The 23843-nt window shown below is 44.6% G+C and overlaps 2 protein-coding genes across 28 annotated transcripts in view; both read right to left on the bottom strand.

The window, feature by feature from the left end:
• Positions 1 to 16347, bottom strand: part of LOC110498640 (type II inositol 3,4-bisphosphate 4-phosphatase) — a 355960-nt gene extending 339613 nt beyond the window's left edge. For 2 of the 6 annotated variants that reach the window (XM_036954243.1, XM_036954241.1), the window contains exon 1: positions 117 to 380. The gene's annotated coding sequence lies outside the window, so the exon portion shown is untranslated. Of the gene's footprint in view, positions 1 to 116; positions 393 to 15903 lie in introns of those variants that run through there. The other 4 variants (XM_036954242.1, XR_005037659.1, XM_036954244.1 and 1 more) reach the window with 4 other exon arrangements.
• A 143-nt stretch (positions 16348 to 16490) lies between these two features.
• Positions 16491 to 23843, bottom strand: part of LOC110497361 (GRB2-associated-binding protein 1) — a 69635-nt gene continuing 62282 nt past the window's right edge. For 14 of the 22 annotated variants that reach the window (XM_036954257.1, XM_036954255.1, XM_036954256.1 and 11 more), the window contains 5 exons: positions 23633 to 23722; positions 22419 to 22512; positions 21919 to 22036; positions 18764 to 18892; positions 16491 to 18592 (listed from right to left, as the gene is read on the bottom strand). In XM_036954257.1, coding sequence (XP_036810152.1) covers positions 18434 to 18592; positions 18764 to 18892; positions 21919 to 22036; positions 22419 to 22512; positions 23633 to 23722 — 590 coding nt within the window. In that variant the 3' untranslated portion in view covers positions 16491 to 18433. Of the gene's footprint in view, positions 18593 to 18763; positions 18893 to 19259; positions 19336 to 21918; positions 22037 to 22418; positions 22513 to 23632; positions 23723 to 23843 lie in introns of those variants that run through there. The other 8 variants (XM_036954262.1, XM_036954264.1, XM_036954266.1 and 5 more) reach the window with 6 other exon arrangements.

A 23843-nucleotide genomic window follows, 5' to 3' on the forward strand; every position in this document is an offset into this window, starting at 1 on the left:
CTTCCACATAGAAATGTACACACGCCCCTCGTCGGCTTCAAATTCTGCCACAAGATTCAACACCAACTGTCACCATCACACACGCTCAGCAAATTCACAAAATAAACTTCTCCTACCTGGTGTCGAAGGACGTCTCCAGGAAGACAAAAAGCTTGCGTCTGTCCCTCTGCGTGTGTCCGGCCTCTCGGTCTTGTCGATGTGCTATTGATGGAGAGGAGGACACGGAGGTAAACAGACAGCTTCACACAGAGCACCTCTAGGCACTGCACTAGTTACTCTACAGATCTATGTTGCTGTGTTTACAGTACAGACAGAGATTCTGAGAACAATGTCAACAGCAGCAGCAAGAGCAGCTGTCCTATAGCCTGGCTGGCTGACTGGACAGAACCACCCGCTTGGAGCGGAGAAACACACTGCCAGGGAAAGGTCAGGGGAGAGACCGGAGGGAGGGGGAGGGAGGAAGCGAGGAATAGACAGAGGAGAGAGGAGGGGATAGGGGGATTGTTAACGATTGGTGCCTTGGCAGTGGCGTGGCGGCGAGGGAGCGAGGGGAGTATTGGGGTTGGACCGGCAGGCGTGCAGCTGAACACCAGAGAGGTTCCCAGATGGCTGTGTGGGTTCGCTGCAGCTCTGGCAATGTGGTGACTGCAGCACAAACTAACTTTATTTTCATTGGCTCCTGCTGCCTCTGTCCAGAGTAGAGATAGATGGCCCCTTCTTGAGCAAGGGAGTGTGTGTGTGTGTGAGAGAGAGGAGGGAAGGGGGGTGGTTGACATGCTGCTCTTGTAGAGGGCACCACACTAGGGAATGCTTATGTGTGTGTGTGTGTGTGTGTGTGTGTGTGTGTGTGTGTGTGTGTGTGTGTGTGTGTGTGTAATAGCGCACAGCTATGTAAAATTCATAAGCTCTCCTTGGGCAGCGGCAAAGGAATCAGTAAAGATGGAGCACGCACGCACGCACGCACGCACGCACGCACACACGCACACACGCACACACGCACACACGCACACACGCACACAGATTATTTTTCATGTGCTGCTTGTTGAAAATGTCTTTAAACATTTCCTGTCTGTAACCCTTTTAGAGAGGCAGAACTAGAAATGGAATCCATAGACCTGTTATCACATATGGGAGAAGTGATGTTTGCCAACCAGATGGGAATCAGGACGGAATAATTTGGAGTATTCCACTGACCACAGCTTTCTCACTTTCTCTCTGCCTGCTCTGCATTCAACCAAGCATTTCTACCCAATCTATTTCTATGCAGATGATGCAACTGTACTTGGAGGGGCAATGTGTCCTGGGAGAGACATCACCATACCCACCTCTCTCTGCGTCATTTCCCAAACGAAGTGCTTAAGAAGCAAACAAATCCCGTCGGACCCCCTCCTACCCCTTCGCTTCCTTCCTAATAAATCAGCATCATTGACCACTGGACAGACTCCAGCTTTAAAATGCGTTTTTACCACAGGCAGCTAAGGACGCATAAAATGTATCACTCAAAGTTCCTCGGCCCAGGCGTTTCACAGATACTTTGCCAGGCCAAGTGTTTAACTGCTTTTGTTGTGGGACGGCCATAACTGGAGAATATGCGCTCAATACCTCATGGATATGATTTATATGCATACTATAAAGTCATATAGATTGCTCTCTTTCTGTTCCAGATGTTGTTGTTTTTTGAGGACCTGCAGTGTCTGGAGAGATGCCTAGACAGAAATACATGGATTCATGTACACACAAGCAGGTGTGTATGCAGATACATACAACGAATACACGCACACAAATGCACATACACTGACGCCAGGTTGCACACACACACACAGACATGTGTCCACACACACACACAGACATGTGTCCACACACACATGTGTCCACACACACACAGACATGTGTCCACACACACACAGACATGTGTCCACACACACACACAGACATGTGTCCACACACACAACCGTGTTGCATTAGAATGTTTTGATTATCATTTTTGATTTATTGAAAATTAAAACATACAATCGACCTGCAGTGAAGCCACTCAACATTTACATTACATTCAGTCTTCTAACAGACTCCCATCCAGAGCCACACACAGGAGCAACCAGGGTCAACGCCATGCTCAAGGGCACCTCAACAGAACTCCCACTAAGTCAAAACGGGGACCCGAACCAGTGTCCTATCGGTCACCGGCCCAAGCTCCCAACCACCAGGCCACCAACCATCCAAGATCACCCCCCCCCCCCCCCCCCCCACCCACCCCCAAAAAACAAACTTCTCCTTACATTCCCCCCCACCCAAGCCACAGTCCCACAATGCACCAACAAAAAGAACAAAAGAAAAATAGAAATTAAAAAAAGAAATCAACAATGCAAAAAATAAAAAGGACAACGAAAGCAAAACAGCAAGACCAGCTCAATACGCTTGAGTACTATTTACATGTGTGTATGCACGTGTGTGCGTTTGAATGCGAGTGTGTGTATATGCATGTGTAGACGCGTACAAGCACCTGCGCGGCATCGGCCTCAGGAAAACAGGCACTGGATGTAACAACGTTGCCCCTCTCTGTTGCATTAGGAGTTACTCTTGCTTGTCATGTCCTGGCAGTCTAGGAGTGAAGACTGAAGTGGATGGCAGCGGTTCAAAAGTGTGTGGAGAATGACTGAGCATGTTTCTCTCCCTCTATCTGCCGCCCTGATTAGATTAAACCATTCCTCAATTGATTGTAACGGGACTGTCAAAAGAAAATATCTTCCATAACTGTCTACCGGGTGAAATATACGTGTAGAACGTGTTAGTGAGATAAAGCAGAAAATCAAATCAGCAGATGTCACAAAGTTATCTTGTTGTATTGTACAGTACTCTTAGTCAAAATAGATGATGCAATAATGATGTCAGTAGTTCCATCTTTAACCGAAGGACAACGCTGCTTTAAAATATCTCACTTATGTCTCTCTCGCTCTCTCTGAGACAAACAATTATTGCCTCCAGAATTTTTACAACAACAACTCCCAGCACTTCTTCCAAGGCCGGCGAAAAGCCAAGTAAACATGCATCAAAGCTTGAAAAGTAAAATTATAAGAACATGTCTGAGTAGTAGGCTTCTGGTTGCTGCAGCCAAGACTGGTGATTACATTGAGGATTGAGAATTAATAGGAGAGACAGGCAGAGCCTCGGAGAACACACACACACACACACACACACACACACACACACACACACACACACACACACAGAGTGAAACGAATAAGTGATGTCTTAATGTAATGACTGTGTAATGATGATTAGACTGAATTACCACCTTTTACAAAGTCCTTCACTCGTGGTTGGCCATTCTGGGTTGGCTGTCTTGTTCCTCATAACATAAGCCCCTCTGCCAACCCCACACTGCTGAACACAGAACCAGACAGACATCCCATGTCTTGTTCGAGGGGGAGTGGGTGGGTTGTCTGGGTTGCATGAGGGCAGGCTTCTTCATCTTACAGACTTCTTAATCTTTTGTTTTACCCTTATTTTACCAGGTAAGTTGACTGAGAACACATTCTCATTTACAGCAACGACCTGGGGAATAGTTACAGGGGAGAGGAGGGAGATTAATGAGACAATTGTACATTTGGGATGATTAGGTGACCGTGAAGGTATGAGGGCCAAATTGGGAATTTAGCCAGGACACCAGGGTTAACACCCCTACTCTTACGATAAGTGCCATGGGATCTTTAGGGACCACAGAGAGTCATGACATCCGTTTAACATCCCACCCGAAAGACCGCACCCTACACAGGGCAATGTCCCCAATCACTGCCCTGGGACTTTGGGATAACAAAGTTTAGACCAGAGGAAAGGGTGCCTCCTACTGACCCTCCAACACCACTTCCAGCAACATCTGGTCTCCCATCCAGGACCAACCCTGCTTAGCAGCTTAGCTTCAGAAGCAAGCCAGCAGTGGGATATAGGGTGGTATCCTGCTGGCATACCATTCGACTAACAGAGGTGGAAAGCGTGTGCGCACGCAGGCGTGTGTGTGTGTGTGTGTGTGTGTGTGTGTGTGTGTGTGAGAAAGTGAGAAGAAGAATGATCAAGAGATAAGACAGGGATTGCAGCATTGAGTCTCTTCACCCCAAGCACAACAAGGATCTATTTTGAAAAGAAACTAACCACAGAGAAAAAGGTCCCTATACCGCTGATGGGCTGTGGCGGCCCAATTATACATGTCATCCATTTACATAAGGCTTCAAGAAGAGCAGAAAACTAATTCAATTATTAATTCATTCCGCTTCCGTTTGTTGGTAAATAACCAATGCGGTTGAGGAGAGGAGAGGAGCGAACGAATGGTACAGATTAAACGTAGAAAAACCTGGCCTGACAACAGTGACAGAATGAGAATGGGACAGGAAGGAAGTCACACACTGACAAAAATAAAATCGTTCCGCATCAACAGCGTTTTTAGAGAGCCCTCAATGGGGCTTTCACAGCTGATCAGCCTCTCGTTTCGGGAAAGAACGCGCCCCGCTCAAAGTGAACTGCTGATCCACTTTAAAACTTTGACAAGCCCTATTACACAGACGGATGGGTATTTGCTGCGGAGCCCGAGCTGCGATCACCAGCCGCCTGTCTCTTACCGCTGTGCACCGGGCTGCGTTCACCAGCCGTCTGTCTCCTATGTTCACAGACACTCATGGGCTGCTAAAAGCAGCTCCAGTCAACTCCTATCTGATGTGTCTGCTTTATCAACACAAGTTGCTGTGCTGTAAAGTGGCGCCCACCCCCCTCCCAAGCATTAATAATCAATAATGCAGCTGGAGCTGTCATTCACTAGGACAATGCTGCACTACTCAGACAAAATGGCCGCCACTGGGCCACAACATTCTCTCACTGGGGGAAGAAAGATGCACTGATATGGGACTTATCTTTCTGTTTATTCACATGAAGATGATTTGAATAAAGGGAGGGTAATGTATTTGAAAATAACCTGCGCTCAGCAGTACTCAGCCAAGATGGCCACCTTCAGGGCAACATTCTCTCACTGGGGAAGATAAGTGCACTGATATGGGACTTATCTTTCTGTTCATTCACATGAAGATGATTTGAATAAAGGAGTTGGACATTTGGAAAAGGATCTGCACTTAGCTAAAATGGCCGTCACCGGGAGACAACATTTTCTCAGTAGGGAAGATAGATGAACAGAAATGGACTTGTAGAGGCCTTATCTAGCTATGTATTAACATAAACATCATTTGATTTAGGGCCCAGGGGTATTCCCTTGTAAATAGTTTGGTTCTTAGGATGGTAGAGTAGTTAAAGATTTTAGACCCATCCCTCTGCATTAAAAGGAAAAATCCACTGCGTTCTGCATCATCATGATGGTGGCAAGTGACAATTTGCTTCTTGAAAGTTCAATATCTTGAAAACTTGATTGCTGACATGCAAAACACTTTGGCACTGTATCAACAGTGAACTAATGAAAAATGGGAAAAAAAATATCTATTATATGTTTTTGAGTGGATTATTCCTTTAAGCTCAAAACTACTGACCCTCTCAGGTACAATGGACGTTCAGTGACATGTACATTTTCCCTGACCCTGGAGCTGCTATTTCCTGGTAGGAGGCATGTGACAATACACTTGCTGACATTGTCTGAACGGTCCGAATGTCCAAAATGCTGTGCATGGCTTCTAGCTACAATACAGTGTATTCGGAATGTATTCAGACCCCCTGGCTTTTCCCACATTTTGTTACATTACAGCCTTGTTCTAAAATGGATGAAATACTTTTTCTCCCTCATCAATCAATCCACACACGCACACGCACACGCACACGCACACGCACACGCACACATAATGACAAAGCAAAAACAGATTTTAGAAATGTTTGCAAATGTATTAATGTATTAAAAATACAAATAATTTACATAAGTATTCAGACCCTTTGCTATGAGACTATACATAGGCTTAGCTGACACAAGCAAACAAACTAACCCAGAAAACTCTCTCCATATATACAGTACCAGTACCATTTGCTATTTTCAACATTGCAGAATAATAGTGAAGATATCAAAACTATGGAATCATTTAGTAACCAAAAAAGTGTTAAACAAATCAAATATATTATAGATTTTAGATTCGCAAAGTACCCACCCTTTGCCTTGAGGACAGCTTTGCACACTCTTGGCATTTTCTCAACCAGCTTCACCTGGAATGCTATTCCAACAGTCTTGAAGGAGTTCCCACATATAAGTACTTGTTGGATGCTTTTCCTTCACTCTGCGGTCCAACTCATCCCAAACCATCTCAATTGGGTTGAGGTCAGGTGATTGTGGATGCTAGGTCATCTGATGCAGCACTCCATCATTCTCCTTCTTGGTGAAATAGCCCTTACACAGCCTGGAGATGTGTTGGGTCATTGTCCTGTTGAAAAAACAAATGATAGTCCCACTATGCCCAAACCAGATGGGATGGCGTATCGCTACAGAATGCTATGATAGCCATGCTGTATAAGTGTGCCTTGAATTCTAAATAAATCACTGACAGTTTCACCAGCAAAGCACCCACACACCATTACACCCCTCCTCCATGTTTCATGGTGGGAACCATACATGCGGAGATCATCCGTTCACCTACTCTGTGTCTCACAAAGACACAGCGGTTGGAACCAAAAATCTCAAATTCGGACTCATCAAACCAAAGGATAGATTTCCACTTGCTCCCAGCAAGTCTCTTCTTATTATTATTGGTGTCCTTTAGTAGTGGTTTCTTTGCAGCAATTCAACCATGAAGGCCTGATTCACGCAGACTCTTCTGAACAGTTAAAGTTGAGATGTGTCTGTTCCTTGAACTCTGTGAAGCATTTATTTGGCCTGCAATTTCTGAGGCTGGTTACTCTAATGAACTTACCATCCACAGCAGAGGTAACTCTGGGTCTTCCTTTCCTGTGGTGGTCCTCATGAGTGCCAGTTTCACCATAGCGCTTGATGGTTTTTGAGACTGCACTTGAAGAAGCTCTAAAAGTTCTTGAAATGTTCCGTATTGGCTGACATTTATGTCTTAAAATTAATGATGGACTGTCTTTTTGCTGATTTGAGCTGATCTTGCCATAATATGGACTTGGTATTTTATCAAATAGGGCTATATTCTGTATACCACCCCTACCTTGTCACAACACAACTGATTGGCTCAAATACAGTGCCTTGCGAAAGTATTTGGCCCCCTTGAACTTTGCGACCTTTTGCCACATTTCAGGCTTCAAACATAAAGATATAAAACTGTATTTTTTTTGTGAAGAATCAACAACAAGTGGGACACAATCATGAAGTGGAACGACATTTATTGGATATTTCAAACTTTTTTAACAAATCAAAAACTGAAAAATTGGGCGTGCAAAATTATTCAGCCCCCTTAAGTTAATACTTTGTAGCGCCACCTTTTGCTGCAATTACAGCTGTAAGTCGCTTGGGGTATGTCTCTATCAGTTTTGCACATCGAGAGACTGAAATTTTTTCCCATTCCTCTTGCAAAACAGCTCGAGCTCAGTGAGGTTGGATGGAGAGCATTTGTGAACAGCAGTTTTCAGTTCTTTCCACAGATTCTCGATTGGATTCAGGTCTGGACTTTGACTTGGCCATTCTAACACCTGGATATGTTTATTTTTGAACCATTCCATTGTAGATTTTGCTTTATGTTTTGGATCATTGTCTTGTTGGAAGACAAATCTCCGTCCCAGTCTCAGGTCTTTTGCAGACTCCATCAGGTTTTCTTCCAGAATGGTCCTGTATTTGGCTCCATCCATCTTCCCATCAATTTTAACCATCTTCCCTGTCCCTGCTGAAGAAAAGCAGGCCCAAACCATGATGCTGCCACCACCATGTTTGACAGTGGGGATGGTGTGTTCAGCTGTGTTGCTTTTACGCCAAACATAACGTTTTGCATTGTTGCCAAAAAGTTCAATTTTGGTTTCATCTGACCAGAGCACCTTCTTCCACATGTTTGGTGTGTCTCCCAGGTGGCTTGTGGCAAACTTTAAACAACACTTTTTATGGATATCTTTAAGAAATGGCTTTCTTCTTGCCACTCTTCTATAAAGGCCAGATTTGTGCAATATACGACTGATTGTTGTCCTATGGACAGAGTCTCCCACCTCAGCTGTAGATCTCTGCAGTTCATCCAGAGTGATCATGGGCCTCTTGGCTGCATCTCTGATCAGTCTTCTCCTTGTATGAGCTGAAAGTTTAGAGGGACGGCCAGGTCTTGGTAGATTTGCAGTGGTCTGATACTCCTTCCATTTCAATATTATCGCTTGCACAGTGCTCCTTGGGATGTTTAAAGCTTGGGAAATCTTTTTGTATCCAAATCCGGCTTTAAACTTCTTCACAACAGTATCTCGGACCTGCCTGGTGTGTTCCTTGTTCTTCATGATGCTCTCTGCGCTTTTAACGGACCTCTGAGACTATCACAGTGCAGGTGCATTTATACGGAGACTTGATTACACACAGGTAGATTGTATTTATCATCATTAGTCATTTAGGTCAACATTGGATCATTCAGAGATCCTCACTGAACTTCTGGAGAGAGTTTGCTGCACTGAAAGTAAAGGGGCTGAATAATTTTGCACGCCCAATTTTTCAGTTTTTGATTTGTTAAAAAAGTTTGAAATATCCAATAAATGTCGTTCCACTTCATGATTGTGTCCCACTTGTTGTTGATTCTTCACAAAGAAATACAGTTTTATATCATTATGTTTGAAGTCTGAAATGTGGCAAAAGGTCGCAAAGTTCAAGGGGGCCGAATACTTTCGCAAGGCACTGTACATTAAGAAGGAAAGAACTTCCACAAATTAACTTAAGAAGGCCCACCTGTTAATTTAAATGCATTCCAGGTGACTACCTCATGAAGCTGGTTGAGAGAATGCCAATATTATGCAATGCTGTTATCAAGGCAAAGGGTGGCTACTGAAAATAAAATATATTTTGATTTGTTCAACACTTTGTTGGTTACTACATGATTCCATGTGTTGTTTCATAGTTGTCATGTCTTTACTACTATGCTACAATGTAGAAAATAGTATAAATAAAGAAAAACCCTTGAATGAGTAGGTGTGTCCAAACTTTTGACAGGCACTGTATATATATATATATATATATATATATATATATATATATATCCACTTCTGAGTACAGTCCTGCTGTAGGCTAGATGACTTACTGATTGTAGAGTAGATATGTGAATCAGTTTCTGAGAGGGACTGGATACTTTAGTGCGTGGTCTGGAAACAGAGAAGATATCCCGTCACACAGAGATCATGCAGCTGAGCAATTAGAGACAAATCCATCTGCACACATCACAGATCCCTCACTCTTCACCCGCAATTAACACTCCTCCTCACTGTAGACGAAGGAGAATGAATGAGCACACGTGGCATGTCTATTTCTCTTCTCTGCAATCAATGGAATACTAACAGTTGATCTCATCTGCCAATATGTCACGCTCTTTGATGCCCATTTGTCACTGAATGTTGGTGAAATCAGTCAACAAATAATGTAGCTTTCATCCAGTTCAATTGAACATGAGTGAAGCTGTGCTCGGCTCATGTTTCAGTACTAATTCACTTCTTAACTAATTGGTGCAAACGTGTCTTCTCAACCAATCATTGATCACGTACCGAAAAGTTAGTCCTACTTTACATGAAGAAGTAATGCAATCATCATAACTGCTGAACGACAACTACTGGCATTCTAGAAGAGAAAGAAGTGGATAGTTGTACAATGATAGAGTCGTTATATACTAATTACATTGCGCTTAAGACACAGCAGATAAACTTTTTCCTCAAACCAATTTCCTCAAACCAGAGCAGTTCCAGCTCAATGACCTAGCATAACCTTGTTTAATGGGCCTAAAAACCAACGTATAATAACTGCAGTAAAAATTGCAGAGTGGATAATGACTCAAATCATTGTTCTCATAACTTGAACTATGAATCCTCATTCAATCCCACACTTTAAATACTATTATTACTATTTAGAATATACTAATGTCTTTCCTCTCCAAAGCTCTGATTATATTCCAGTCCCACACAACGCGGTCCTTGATCCTCCCTAAATGTCATTACAACCAGCCTATATGTGAGAGGGTGGTACAGAACAATCCGCATCCCCTGGGCCCTGTTTTTCAAAAGTTATCTGGATTTCACTTACTGGAGAGGATTAAATGCATAGAAATAGAATGAATAGAATGGAATAACAAGAACTAACTTGTTTCCAGGAAGATGAGGAATTGAGGAGATGATGTGAAGTGTAGTTGACAGGCTAGGAGGGAGAGTTGTGCCTGAGGAGGGTTTTGGCTTGATGAAGTGAGCCAGGAGGGGGAGGTTGTCTACATAGTGCACTATTTCTGACAAGAGCCCTATTGAAAGAAGTAAGTAGGCGTAGGGTGCCATTTGGGAGACACATGAATGGATCGATTCTGTCTGACTGGAGGCCCACAACATTGATGACGCTTCTGGAAGTGTTTGAGATTCACCCCGACACTGTTCGGGTCTTAATGGGATTCAAACATTTTAGATGCAGAGAGGGAGACGGCTGGGTGGGAGTCTGGAGGGAGAGAGGGAGGCGGCTGGGTGGGTGGGAGTCTGGAGGGAGAGAGGGAGACGGCTGGGTGGGAGTCTGGAGGGAGAGTGGGAGATGGCAGGGTGGGAGTCTGGAGGGAGAGTGGGAGACGGCTGGGTGGAAGTCTGGAGGGAGAGAGGGAGGCGGCTGGGTGGGAGTCTGGAGGGAGGGAGGCGGCTGGGTGGGAGTCTGGAGGGAGAGAGGGAGGCGGCTGGGTGGGAGTCTGGAGGGAGGGAGGGAGGGAGGGAGGGAGGGAGGGAGGGAGGGAGGGAGGGAGGGAGGGAGGTGGCTGGGTGGGAGTCTGGAGGGAGAGAGGGAGACGGCTGGGTGGGAGTCTGGAGGGAGAGAGGGAGACGGCTGGGTGGGAGTCTGGAGGGAGAGTGGGAGACGGCTGGGTGGGAGTCTGGAGGGAGAGTGGGAGACGGCAGGGTGGGAGTCTGGAGGGAGAGTGGGAGACGGCTGGGTGGGAGTCTGGAGGGAGAGAGGGAGACGGCTGGGTGGGAGTCTGGAGGGAGAGTGGGAGACGGCTGGGTGGGAGTCTGGAGGGAGAGTGGGAGACGGCTGGGTGGGAGTCTGGAGGGAGAGAGGGAGACGGCTGGGTGGGAGTCTGGAGGGAGAGTGGGAGACGGCTGGGTGGGAGTCTGGAGGGAGAGTGGGAGACGGCTGGGTGGGAGTCTGGAGGGAGAGTGGGAGACGGCTGGGTGGGAGTCTGGAGGGAGAGAGGGAGACGGCTGGGTGGGAGTCTGCAGTGAGAGAGAGGGAGACGGCTGGGTGGGAGTCTGGAGGGAGAGAGGGCGACGGCTGGGTGGGAGTCTGGAGGGAGAGTGGGAGACGACTGGGTGGGAGTCTGGAGGGAGAGAGGGAAGCAGACAGACAGGCAGAATGAAAGAGCGCTAGAGAGGTAGACAGACAGGCAGGCTGCCAGTGAGACACATGGACACGCACAAGGACATACAGGTGGCCACATAGACACTGATAAGCTAGACAGACAGACTGACAGGATAATACACCCAATACAGATAGACACACTCCCCCAAATCAGGCAAACAGCGGGGCAAACAGTCAGACTTAGAGAAGAGGCTGGCAGACAGACAGACAGACAGGATAATACACCCAATACAGATAGACACACTCCCCCAATCAGGCAAACAGCAGGCAAACAGTCAGACTTAGAGAAGAGGCTGGCAGACAGACAGACAGACCCACAGCCAAAGACATGCTGGCAGGGTTGTGCAGCCCAGGCGAGTCTCGGGCTCAGTTATTGACAGCTCCCATCAGTCCAGGCAGAGGTCCAGCAGGACAGTCAGGCAGGCAGGCCCGGAGCTCACAGCTCACCCAGGAGCAGCTCTCACCCTCCCCCAGCCTCCCAGCCAGGCTCATCATTATTCTGTTGGCCCTGTTTGGAACCGAGGGACTGTTCCATTACTCACACACTGTCAAAGATACGGCAGAGAGAGCCTCACATCCCAATCTGCATGGAGAAGCATACACACACACACACACACACACACACACACACACACACACACACACACACAGACAGGAACACACTCCCTCCTCATCCTCTGTCTTTCTCTCTCCTTCTCCCAAAAATATGCACACAGTCTCTCCCCATCTCTCAAACAGTGTCAAAAACACACACTCACACTCCCTCTTCTGCCCGCTCTTTCTCCCAAAAATGCACCCACATCCTGTCTCTATATCTTTCTCAACATGAACACATTGTCAAACACACACACACACACACTAGGGCCGGGACCATACCGGTATGTTGATACTCGTTAGTATGGGGGTAAGGAAACAAAACACAAAGCGGATTGAACTGGTTTAGAAATCAGCTCTAATGTTGGAAACAAACATCATGATGTCATCCAGAGTCACATGTATTTATTTTCTAAGCTGTAGTACAATATGTTACATACAGCAGGTTTTTAAAGGACCAGAGAGATTGGTCTGCTTCTGTTTTCATTTTTAGCATGAAAAAAAAATATTGCGATACTGGTATCGTCACAGCCTTAACACACACACACACAGTGGCTTCTCAACATCCCAGGCTGGTTTGATATCTAACATCTCTACATTAAAATGCTTGTCAGCAACCTAAAACAAAACACCTTTATCCTTCATCTCTATTGACTACAAAGTGTTTGAAGTCAGAATAACTCTGATCAAGGAACGCTAAATGGGTTCTACATTCTCCAAACAAATGTATGCCATTATTCTTATCATAACGAGGCATATCAGTACCTCGCACATTCAGCACCACAGAGAATATGCGGTAAAAAAAAAAAAGTCACAGCCACCAGCTCGTATACTGTAATCTATGGAAATGTGTATTATGTTTTAGTACAACTAAAAAAAACACAGTCATGAGCATCGAGTAGCAGAGTGAGAGTCAACAGGCTTAGTCACCTATTGGACGAAAGCAGGGAAATTAAAGGGACCATCTGTGACTCAAACAACAAAGTGGACAGCACGTCACTTTTCGTGGTAAACAGCTGAGACAAACATAACATTTGGGTATATGATGTTACAGCAACACGAATGCTTGCATACAGTAGGCCTGGTAGAGACAACCCAGGTTATGTAGCTAAGCCAGTAGCAATATCACAGCTTCCCGCTCTGTCCCACTACACCACGTGTCAAACTCATTCCATGGAGGCCGAGTGTCTGTGGGTGTACGCTTCTCCCTTTGAACTTGATTGATTAATTAAGGTCAGTAATTAGTAAGGAACGCCCCTCACCTGGTTGTCTAGGTCCTCATTGAAAGGAAAACCCTAAAACCAGCAGACACTAGGCCCCCATGGAATGAGTTTGACACCCATGCACTACAGTCAATCACAACTAATTTACTTCAATTAGGGTCTTTACTCAGCAATCAGAGTCTTAATGCAGTACAGCAAAACACAGACATCTGTGACTGTAGCCAAGGAGTAAATCTATCATCAGATGTGGAGTAGTAGTGATTTATAGGATTAAAGATGGCCGCCCAACAGTAGCTAGCCTAGCGCCATTTGCTCTAGCACTTCTGTGTTTGAGGAATAAATGGGAGACTGGTTTCAACGGCATAAATCCCGTATGATGCGGGTTAGAGGAAGTACTCCGAGATTTATGTTGAGGTGTTGCCGAATGTCTTTGGGACTGGGAAAACGGGAGAATTCTGCCGTGATATATTGACAGTGATATATTGTGATATAGTATGTATGCCCTTTGCAAAGTTACTTTGATGTTATGTGTGGCTAAAAGTAAAAGTGTGAGATTTAAGAGGGTGTCTTGGGTTATTGTCCACCTACAGGACTTGGGTTGAATAACAATGTGGATTCATTGAAGTGGTGTCAGTTGTTTCATCATAACCACTGGAGTAGAACCTATCAAATTCAACCTGCAGCTTCCAATGTACACAGACAGATGGTTTCCCTGCCTAGTCCTCCACTAAAAACACTTCAAGTTGAGATTCTACATGAAGGACACTTTTTAGTCAAGGTTTAATCTGTGTCTAGGATACTGGTCCTGAAGGTGTCTCTACCATTCCCATGTATATCAAGTCCATTAAAAAAATAACTATCTTCTGATGTGTATGTGATAAGTTAAGGCTACATATTACTCATCCTCCATAATAACATAGTTGAACATTCAACTCGGGTGAGTGTTGTTGTCAAGAAAGAAACAATGTCCATCAATCTTTCTCAGAATGTACTGCAGCACCCTGTCGCGCACAACGTGATGCCCAATGTGTCCCGTCAACTTCTTCACTGGTTTATCAAGCAACCATGCCCCCTAGTGGTGTAATTGATCAACACCAAGGGCAAGACTGACATTGATAAATTACTAGTTTACGATTCCTATAAGTCCCTACCCATTGTTTTACAAGGTGGTTCCTCTTTCTAACCATTATTTTTCAACCAGAGGAACAGTGAGACAAAATAGAACAAAACAACTTTAGACATCCAAGAACAATGCCATGCTCATCATTTATGGAATACACCCAATTTAAAGATCCCAACAGTAGAAGTAAATAAATTGGGAACTATGGAAAACACAGACATAAAAATAAGAATGTGTTGAGGATGAATCATAATAGAAACCGGAGTACTTCAGGCCATCTCCACCTGCCACATTTCCACTGCTCCTCAACAAGTTCAATTTGAGACTAATTATGATTACGGTCCTCTGCTGATTTCCATTTAAAATGTGTCAAACATGGCATGAAAGGCTCATTTATTATGAGTGCGCGCGTAAGAAGTCTCTCTACAAGCTACTGTGGCAAACAGTGACAAGAAAAGTGAAGTAGAGGCTTGAAGGCTGCGTTTACACAGGTAGCTCAATTCTCATCTTTTTTTTTAACACTAATTGGTCTTTTGACCAATCACATCAGATCTTTTTACATCAGATTGAGCACAACCAAGTGTGTAGCATGCTAAGGTGACAACAATGCCTGCCATGGTTATTTGCCAGTTGCTCCGAATGTTCAAAATCAGTGTTAAAATGCTTTTAAAGCCTCGAAGGATAAGATGATCCAACTTTCAAAACCCGTATTTTTTGGCAAGCCACAGCAATCAAATAGCTACCTAGGTAGCTGATTAGCACATTCACTAATTCGTTTGTAAACAATTAACAAGTTAGCTACCACGTTTCAATAAAACTGTTAACAAACCAGCTAGCAAGCAACAAGATATGCCACGTAAGTCTAAAAACCACTTGAGGGTAAATTTGACTGTTCAGACGAGTCGCAAGGCCTGGAATAAGACTTATCTGATTTTCAAACCACATATTGTGGTTTGAAATGTACCTTGAAATATCCGATTCCATGTCATTTTTGGTTGTTCGAATCTGGTATGCTAAAAAATTGGATCAGACGCATAAAGAAATTATAAAAAATAAGAATGTGTTGTTTAATCATAGAAGGAACTGGAATACTTCAGGCCATCTCCACCAACCACATTTACAATGCTCCTCAAGTACATTTTGACTAAATATGATTAGTCCTTTTATAATAATTGGATTCCCATTTAAATGTGTCAAAATGACAGGAACATGCTAATGAATTAGTGCACATAAGTCTCTGCAAGCTACTGTGTCAAACAGTGACAAGAGGAGTAAAGGCTAGAAGGGTGCGTTTACACAGGCATCCCAATTCTGATTTTTCTTCACTAATTAGTCCTTTGACCAATCACATCAGATGTTTTTCAGCGCTGATCTGTTTGGTCAAAAGACCAATTAGTGAAGAAAAATCAGAATTGGGCTGCCTGTCTTAACGCAGCCAATGTAGTACAAAAACCCTAAGTGCAATCAATTCTCATCTTTCTACAGACACTTACCCACTCAGTCCAAGCACACTTCCAATACATTGACAACTGTCCCCTTTTCATCCAGATTACATGTTGCTCCAAATCTTCAAGGGAAATTACTGAAATGTGAGAGATTAGATTTGTATGTAAATGACTGCATGTTGAAGATTTGTTTCCTTTGGTGGCTAAATGGAGAGCTATCAACATGAGAGAATAGTGAACAGGTGAGGTAATCATTGATTGGGGAAGTGGTAGGCATTTGGACACTTCCTGAAACAGAGTGGCACAATTTAGTACAGCACATCACTTTGTGCGTGCATTTCTCATTCCTCTATAGAAATGTCTGTGGTCCAGAGGAGGCTGGTGTGAGGAGCTACAGGAGGACGGGCTCATTGTAATGGCTGAAATGGAATAGATGGTCAAACACAAACCATGTTAGACTCCATTCCAGTCATTATAATGAGCATGTCCTCTAGCTCCTCCCACCAGCCTCAGTGGGTGGGACTTCCTGGCCTTTGTTCTTTTCTCTGTCATTGTTTTCCTCCCTATAGTACGCCAACATTTTTTTAACATAGGTGACATACTGTAGGGTGTCGGTGACAAACAGACTCAAAAGGTTGTTTTATTTAGTTTACTTTCAAATGGAAATGTTTCTCTTTTGATTCATTAAAGAAAAGAAAGCATCAACGTTTTGCAGTTGGTCTCGAGACAGACAAAGCTGCAATGGGATGGTGAGAATGAAGTAGTATGGAAATGACAGTACAGGCACAGTTTTTCAATTCAAATGATACATGCTGGAATAGTTGGTGCAAATATATACAGCAAAGACTAATTCTCCTGGTAAAACATGCTTAGGACTTTGAGAGAGAAATGGGCCTGTATTCATGAAGCATCTCAGCGTAAGAGTGCTGATCTAGAATCAGTTGTTTGCCTTTTACAATGACTAAGATTACATCGACAGTGGAGACCTGATCCTAAACCAGGGCCGGGTTCCCAAAACTATCTCAAGGCTAAGTTCATCATTAGAACCGTAGGATCCTATGGTTCTAACAATGAATTTAGCCTTAAGATGCTTTCGGGAAAGCGACTTCTGCACTCCTACTCAAGACACTGAATAGGGTCCCTGGAAAGTTAGTAAAGCCAATAGTCATGAAAAAAACCACTACGATTCTGAAGTATTTTCTTTTTTAGGTAAAACATCACAATTTCTCACTATTTACAAAGACATATCAAGTAAAGTAGATCGTAAGGCATACATACATACATCAGACCCCAGAACGGCGTGTGTGTGTGTGTAAATCCTTTTGAAATAAATTAAAACCGAAGAGAGAATGAAATCGACACACCATCACAATAATAATTGACTGGTGCTCGTTGAGAAGGCATTTAACAGCACTTTGCTCTATAGCATCAAATCTGTCCGTTTATAGATTACTTGGACATCTATCGTTGAGATAACTCAAAATAAATTAGAAATGGAAATAGCTGTTATTAGTATTTGAATGAGTACCTGATTTCTCTCTCTCCTATAAACCTACGCCTGACACCTTTGCATAACTCACAGAAAGTGTCGGGGAGCTTCCCGTTAAAAGCCGTCACAGTTGATTCTGTCATTTCATATCACATGTCCCGATACCATCTCGGAGAGCGTATAGAATTCCACCCTGCAGAATTACCACACACCGTATATAGTGTTGAATAAAGGACACTTTGTTTATATACATAACACTTTGTACAACTCTTTTTGTTTTGCAAATGTCAAGCCGTTTCCTCTTCCACTAAAAACTAAACCAGGAAGAGAGAATCATTTCTCAGTCGATTAAATGACGTTTCAGTGAATCCAAACCTTTGATTGAGCACTTGGTCAGTTGCGTTTCGGAAAAAAGTTACTTGTTTTCTATTTTCTTGCATTCACAACAAGTTTTTCACTAAGAAAACCTGGTTCTCTCTTACAATGTTTTGGATAATATTAGACCTGTACAAGAGAAAAATGGCCCAATTTCCTACCAGCAAAACTAGGCAACCATGGCAGTAAAGTATTAAGTAGACACTAAGCATTCTGAAAGAGAGATGACTCATTCTCTCCCAAAACAGACTCCAGACAGTGTCCCACAGTGTTGTGATTTAGTCATAAAGGAAATGTCTTTAAGTTGTCTCCTGGTCATTCTCCAACCAACTAGAGGAAAAATCTAAACTGAAATCCACCATAAGTGTCAGTAAGTGTTCCAGACTCCAAGTCTTTGTGGATGTGGTAATGTCTTTACAGAGTCCCCATATCAGGCAGGTGAGGACTGATACATCAATCAAACCTACTTGCATCCATACTGCATTCAGCTTATTCCTGGCACATACCCCCTGTCTGCCACAGAGGGGCGCTGTGCTGTCGCTGTTCTGTCCTCAGACTGACTGATGGCAGTGTAAACTAAAGACAGTTCAGCGGCCCTGGAGGTCCGCCGGCCCCTTCACTTCGGCACTAGGAGTCTGGAGGAGGTGAAGGCCGGGGCCCGAGCCAGGGCTTGGAGTAATGTCTGCGGCCCAGCAGCGTGGGGTGAGCTGGGGGTCACTTGGGCCCTTTGGTAGAGGTGTCTGTCTCTGTGGACTGGCGTCCATCGTTCCAGGCCTCCCGGGTGCTCTTGAGGGCCTGCGTCCGCTGCTGGTCCACCACCACGTAGTCCACCCGCTCATCTGACACCGCCAGACCAATCCCATTACTCTTCTTCTGGAAAGGAAGAAACACAGGTCAGTTTCAATAGTGTGTGTGTGTGTGTGTGTGTGTGTGTGTGTGTGTGCACAACCTGCTATATATATATATATATATATGTGTGTGTGTGTGTGTGTGTGTGTGTGTGTGTGTGTATGTGTATGTGTGAGTGAGAGAGATCGGTCTCACCTTCCGTGGTGGGGTAGACTTGCCGGGGTCCAGGTCTAGGTCCAGGTACTCCACCTGCTTGTCTCCCTTGGGCTTCACCATTGGGCTGCTCCCCCCGTCCGCCGTCATGGACGCACCCAGCTTCATGTTCTAAGCAACAAGGGAGATACCATGTTACAGTGGAGATAGGGGGATGATGACACTCACAGAGCATGATTAAATGTTAGTGCTACACTCTAGGAGTGGGCAAGAGGAGTGGTAGTACAGCTACAATGGAGACAGTTCTAGAACAGTCTACTACTAAACACTACATTGAGTTATTACGCAAACCTCAAGTCACGTCAGCATGTACACTACCACTGCAGACGGTGTCTGAAATCTTAGTGGGGTTTGGGGGGGAAATTACACCACAACCCACGCCATGCAGTGAGAGCATAGGCTCTATGGGCATCTCCGGTTAGGCTCCAAACTGGCAACCCAGGCAGCTTGTCTAACCACACTTGGCAACCCGTCTCACCTCCTCTACGGTGTCAAGGCCCTCCATCTCCCTCTTAACAGGGGTGATGGGGACAGTGCAGTAGAAGGACTCCTCTCTACAGAGACAGCAGGGAAAGGTCAGAGGTCAAACAACACAGGCTGTACTGAGAGGGGGAGGAGGAAGAGGGGGACTAGGTAAAAATGTAAATGAGTGAAAAAAGCAACAGGAAGTAAACATTAGGTAAAGGCGAAGAAACGATAAGGGAAAACATATCAATAAAAAGGTCATAAAGACCTGGAAAACAAACAATCAAGCAGACATACTATACAGGAAATTACCCATTTTGTTGTTGGTGAAGTTAACCAGCTGTATTCAGACAGATTAGAAACAGCGGTGAGACAAATTGGGAGACAAAGTGGGAAAGGTGGAGACCCCTGGTTGTGTTCACGTGCCTACACCACCAGATCATGGAGTCTGAGCCAGGGAAAATTATTTTTATCTGACCAGTCAACAAAAAGGGTCCTTGAGAACTGATGGAAGAAAAACAAGTTAGAAGAATAGAAGAAGCAAAAAAGAAAATGTCCACCGGATGGACTGAATACCTGCAGGGGTTAAGGAGATGTCCACCAGATGGACTGAATACCTGCAGGGGTTAAGGAGATGTCCACCAGATGGACTGAATACCTGCAGGGGGAAGGAGATGTCCACCAGATGGACTGAATACCTGCAGGGGGAAGGAGATGTCCACCAGATGGACTGAATACCTGCAGGGGGAAGGAGATGTCCACCAGATGGACTGAATACCTGCAGGGGGAAGGAGATGTCCACCAGATGGACTGAATACCTGCAGGGGGAAGGAGATGTCCACCAGATGGACTGAATACCTGCAGGGGGAAGGAGATGTCCACCAGATGGACTGAATACCTGCAGGGGGAAAAGAGTGAAAGCGCAAACGAAAAAGACATAAAAAGCAGGATGACAAGTGATGAAGAGGGAAAGAAGAGGTGAAGAAAATAGAAGTGTTGAAGAGGAGTCCTTCTGTGGCAACCATCTCTTTCTCCATAAAATATGAGGTTTGGGAGGCCGAGGAGGATGATAACGGACTATGATTTTTACTTGGTATACTATACTAACATGGTAAATTAGAAACAAGAAACGTGGACTCATCATTTCAATGTCATCACACTAACAAAAAACAGTACTATGTTTTGAAGTGAAGTCAGACTACACTATATACACAAAAGTATGTGGACACCCATTCAAATTAGTGGATTTGGCCATTTCAGCCACACCCGTTACTGACAGGTGTATAAAATCAAGCATACAGCCACGCTATCGCCATAGACAAACATTGGCAGTAGAATGGCCTGACTGAAGAGCTCTGTGACTTTCAACATGATACCATCATAGGATGCAACCTTTCCAACAAGTCAGTTCATAAAATGTCCTGCCCTGGTCAACTTTAAGTGCTGTTAATGTGAAGTGGAAACGCCTAGGAGCACCAACGGCTCAGCCGCGAAGTGGTAGGCCACACAAGCTCACAGAACGGGACCGCTGAGTGTGGACGCATGTAGGACGGAAAAAACGTCTGTCCTCGATTACCACACTCACTACTGAGTTCCAAACTGCCTCTGGAAACAAGGTCAGCACAATAACTGTTCACCGGGAGCTTCATGAAATGGGTTTCCATGGCCGTGCAGCTGCATGCACCATGCACAATGCCAAACGTGGGCTGGAGTGGTGTAAAGCTCGCCGCCTTTGGACTCTGGAGCAGTGGAAACGCATTCTCTGGAGTGATGAATCACGCTTCACCATCTGGCAGTCCAATGGACAAATCTGGGTTTGGCGGAAGCCAGAAGAACGCTACCTGCCCCAATGCATAGTGCCAACTGTAAAGTTTGGTGGAGGAGGAATAATGGTCTGGGGCTGTTTGTCATGGTTCCCAGCTAGGCCCATTAGTTCCAGTGATGGGAAATCTTAATGCTAAAGCATACACTGAAATTCTAGATGATTCTGTACTTTCAACTTTGTGGCAACAGTTTGGGGAAGGCCCTTTCCTGTTTCAGCATGGCAATGCCCCCGCGCACAAAGCGAGGTCCATACAGAAATGGTTTGTCGAGATCTGTGTGGAAGACCTTGACTGGCCTGCACAGAGCCCTGACCTCAACCCCATCGAACACCTTTCGGATTAATTGGAATGCCGACTGCAAGCTAGGCATAATCGTCCAATATCAGTGCCCGACCTAACCAATGCTTGTAGCTGAATGGAAGCAGGTCCCCGCAGCAATGTTCCAACATCTAGTAGAAAGCCTTCCTAGAAGAGTAGAGGCTGTGACAGCAGCAAAGGGGGACCAACTCCATATTAATGCCCATGATTTTGGAATGAGACATTGGAAGAGCAGGTGTCCACATACCTTTGGTCATGTAGTGTATTTAAATTATTCTGCATACTGATGTTCTATGGATATTCAGCCCACTAAGATATGCCATCAGACAAATTACATTGCAAATGGTGCACTTGACCATGAATAAAAAAAAATATACAATTTAATTGCAATACATTCATTGGCTACTGACTGTATGTGGAACATCAGCTTATTAATGTGACAAGTTGTTTTTTTTGAAAATGTACATAAATCATTGTATGATTTAACATTAATATTTTAGAAGAGAGTAGTTGAGGACGTGTGTTACATACGAGTTCGTCTGCCTTAGAGACCATGGCTACATAATTCTCATCACAGTCCTCGGAGTCGGTGCTGGAGGCGGTGCTATGCACCGAGGGAGGCCTGGGGGGCATGGGGAACCTGGAGGGACTGAGCAGCATCACACACACTGTTTAATACACCGTCGGTACACACACACAAATTGCAGCAGTGCCTGCAGAGTTCCCTGCAGAGAAAAAATGACTCACTGGAAAAAGACAAAAAGCTCATTTCTAAGACATGACTACTTTGACATGTTATGAGGTGACTAAAGTCATGCGTGGAGGGTTAGTGTTCTGATAGAATACCAAACCTATAGTCACATGCAGTAGAAAGGAATTCAACTAAGTTGATGCTGACCTAAGGTCAGCTTCACGTTTTACTCCCAAATGGTTAGGATGCGGTGTGTGACAATAATCCTAGATCTGTGTCTAAGGGCCACTTTGACCCTGAGCTGCTGTAGAGGTGAAAGGTCAAAGGGTAAGACACTTACTCCCGAGCAAAAGACCTGGTGACAGGCGAGCGGACAGGTGCCGATGACTCCTCCCACTCAGGTAGGGGCTTGATCTCCAAAGGGGCGGGCTTGGCTGTAGAGGGGAGGGGCAAACACCCCCGTCAGTCTCATCACGTACCATCATTGCAACACAATACATTCCATTCCACCATACAAAAGGTGGTGGGGATGTAGGCTTTCATTTGTCCAACAGAGGTCCCTAAATGCCACAAAACCTCCAAGACTAAAACTGTAGGCTAGATTCCAATATGAGAAGTTGAGTGTAATACAAAAATGTAATCAATTGGTTATAGGTTTATAGAGCACGTCCACATTGAGTGTCCACAGCCAAACGTTTCCGCATGGTTAACGTAACAGAGCCCAATCTGGCAACCCGGGTGCTATAGAAACACATTCAGCATAGCTCCCTCAGCCTGGCTAGAAAACACCATCTGGTGCTGCAGTCTACAGGACAGCAGCACTAACACTTCTCAGCCTACAGTACAGCAGCACTAACACTTCTCAGCCTACAGTACAGCACTGAACACCCTTCATGCAATCCAGAGATATATATATATACACATATCTGAACAGAACATAAAGAGGGGAAAATATCATTCATCGTACCTGAGCAATAAACTTTCTTCCATTACAAATACAATAAAGAGCACATGATAGTATTACATGTTGAAACAAGGAGCATGCCGAACAGTGTTAAAAATACAAGAGGTAGTTGGTTAGAACAGTCCATCACTGGTGTGTTTGTGTGTGTCACTAACCTAAGAATCAGTTACTGTATTGGTGTAATAAATTAACGCTATTGATTACTTTGAATATGTGGGCTTGAGATTTGGTTGTTGGTGCGGTACACTAGTACACTGACAACGGTCTCCTACGTACTGGAGATCTTCCACCCGGAGATATGATCTTTCCACCATTTCCTGAAGAAGCCTAGAGGATATCATCTCTAGGGTTTTGGTGAGGTTCAAAAACGTGTTATGAGAGCAAAATGTGGAATCAGAAAGGACAACTGAACAGAAGAGGGTCCCCACTGGTCGAGGAGTTAGTTGATTGGATGAGACAGGATACCATGGTGAGGTCACAGGTCACAGGATAACATTCAGAAGCATGCGTTGAGTTCAGACACGTTCGGAGAGAATGAGAGATGAGTATTCAGAACCAAGTTTCAGGCGTCGTTGTTTGGTAGTACCTACCCTTGCGTCGTCTTGGGAACTCCCCTACGGTCTGAGAGTCGGTTCGCTCTAAACCAACCCCCTTTGCTCTTATTATTTTAGGACTCTGACCTGATTGGTTAAAAAAAGAAGACTTTTCACATTACCATCATTGATAAAACGATGACATCATTGTAACCCCTATTTTAATAAAACCCTGCCATGCAAAGCCGACAGATCAACAGACTTTGTT

The sequence above is a fragment of the Oncorhynchus mykiss genome, chromosome 19 (genome assembly GCF_013265735.2).
Source record: "Oncorhynchus mykiss isolate Arlee chromosome 19, USDA_OmykA_1.1, whole genome shotgun sequence".
In the NCBI taxonomy this organism is placed as follows: domain Eukaryota; kingdom Metazoa; phylum Chordata; class Actinopteri; order Salmoniformes; family Salmonidae; genus Oncorhynchus; species Oncorhynchus mykiss.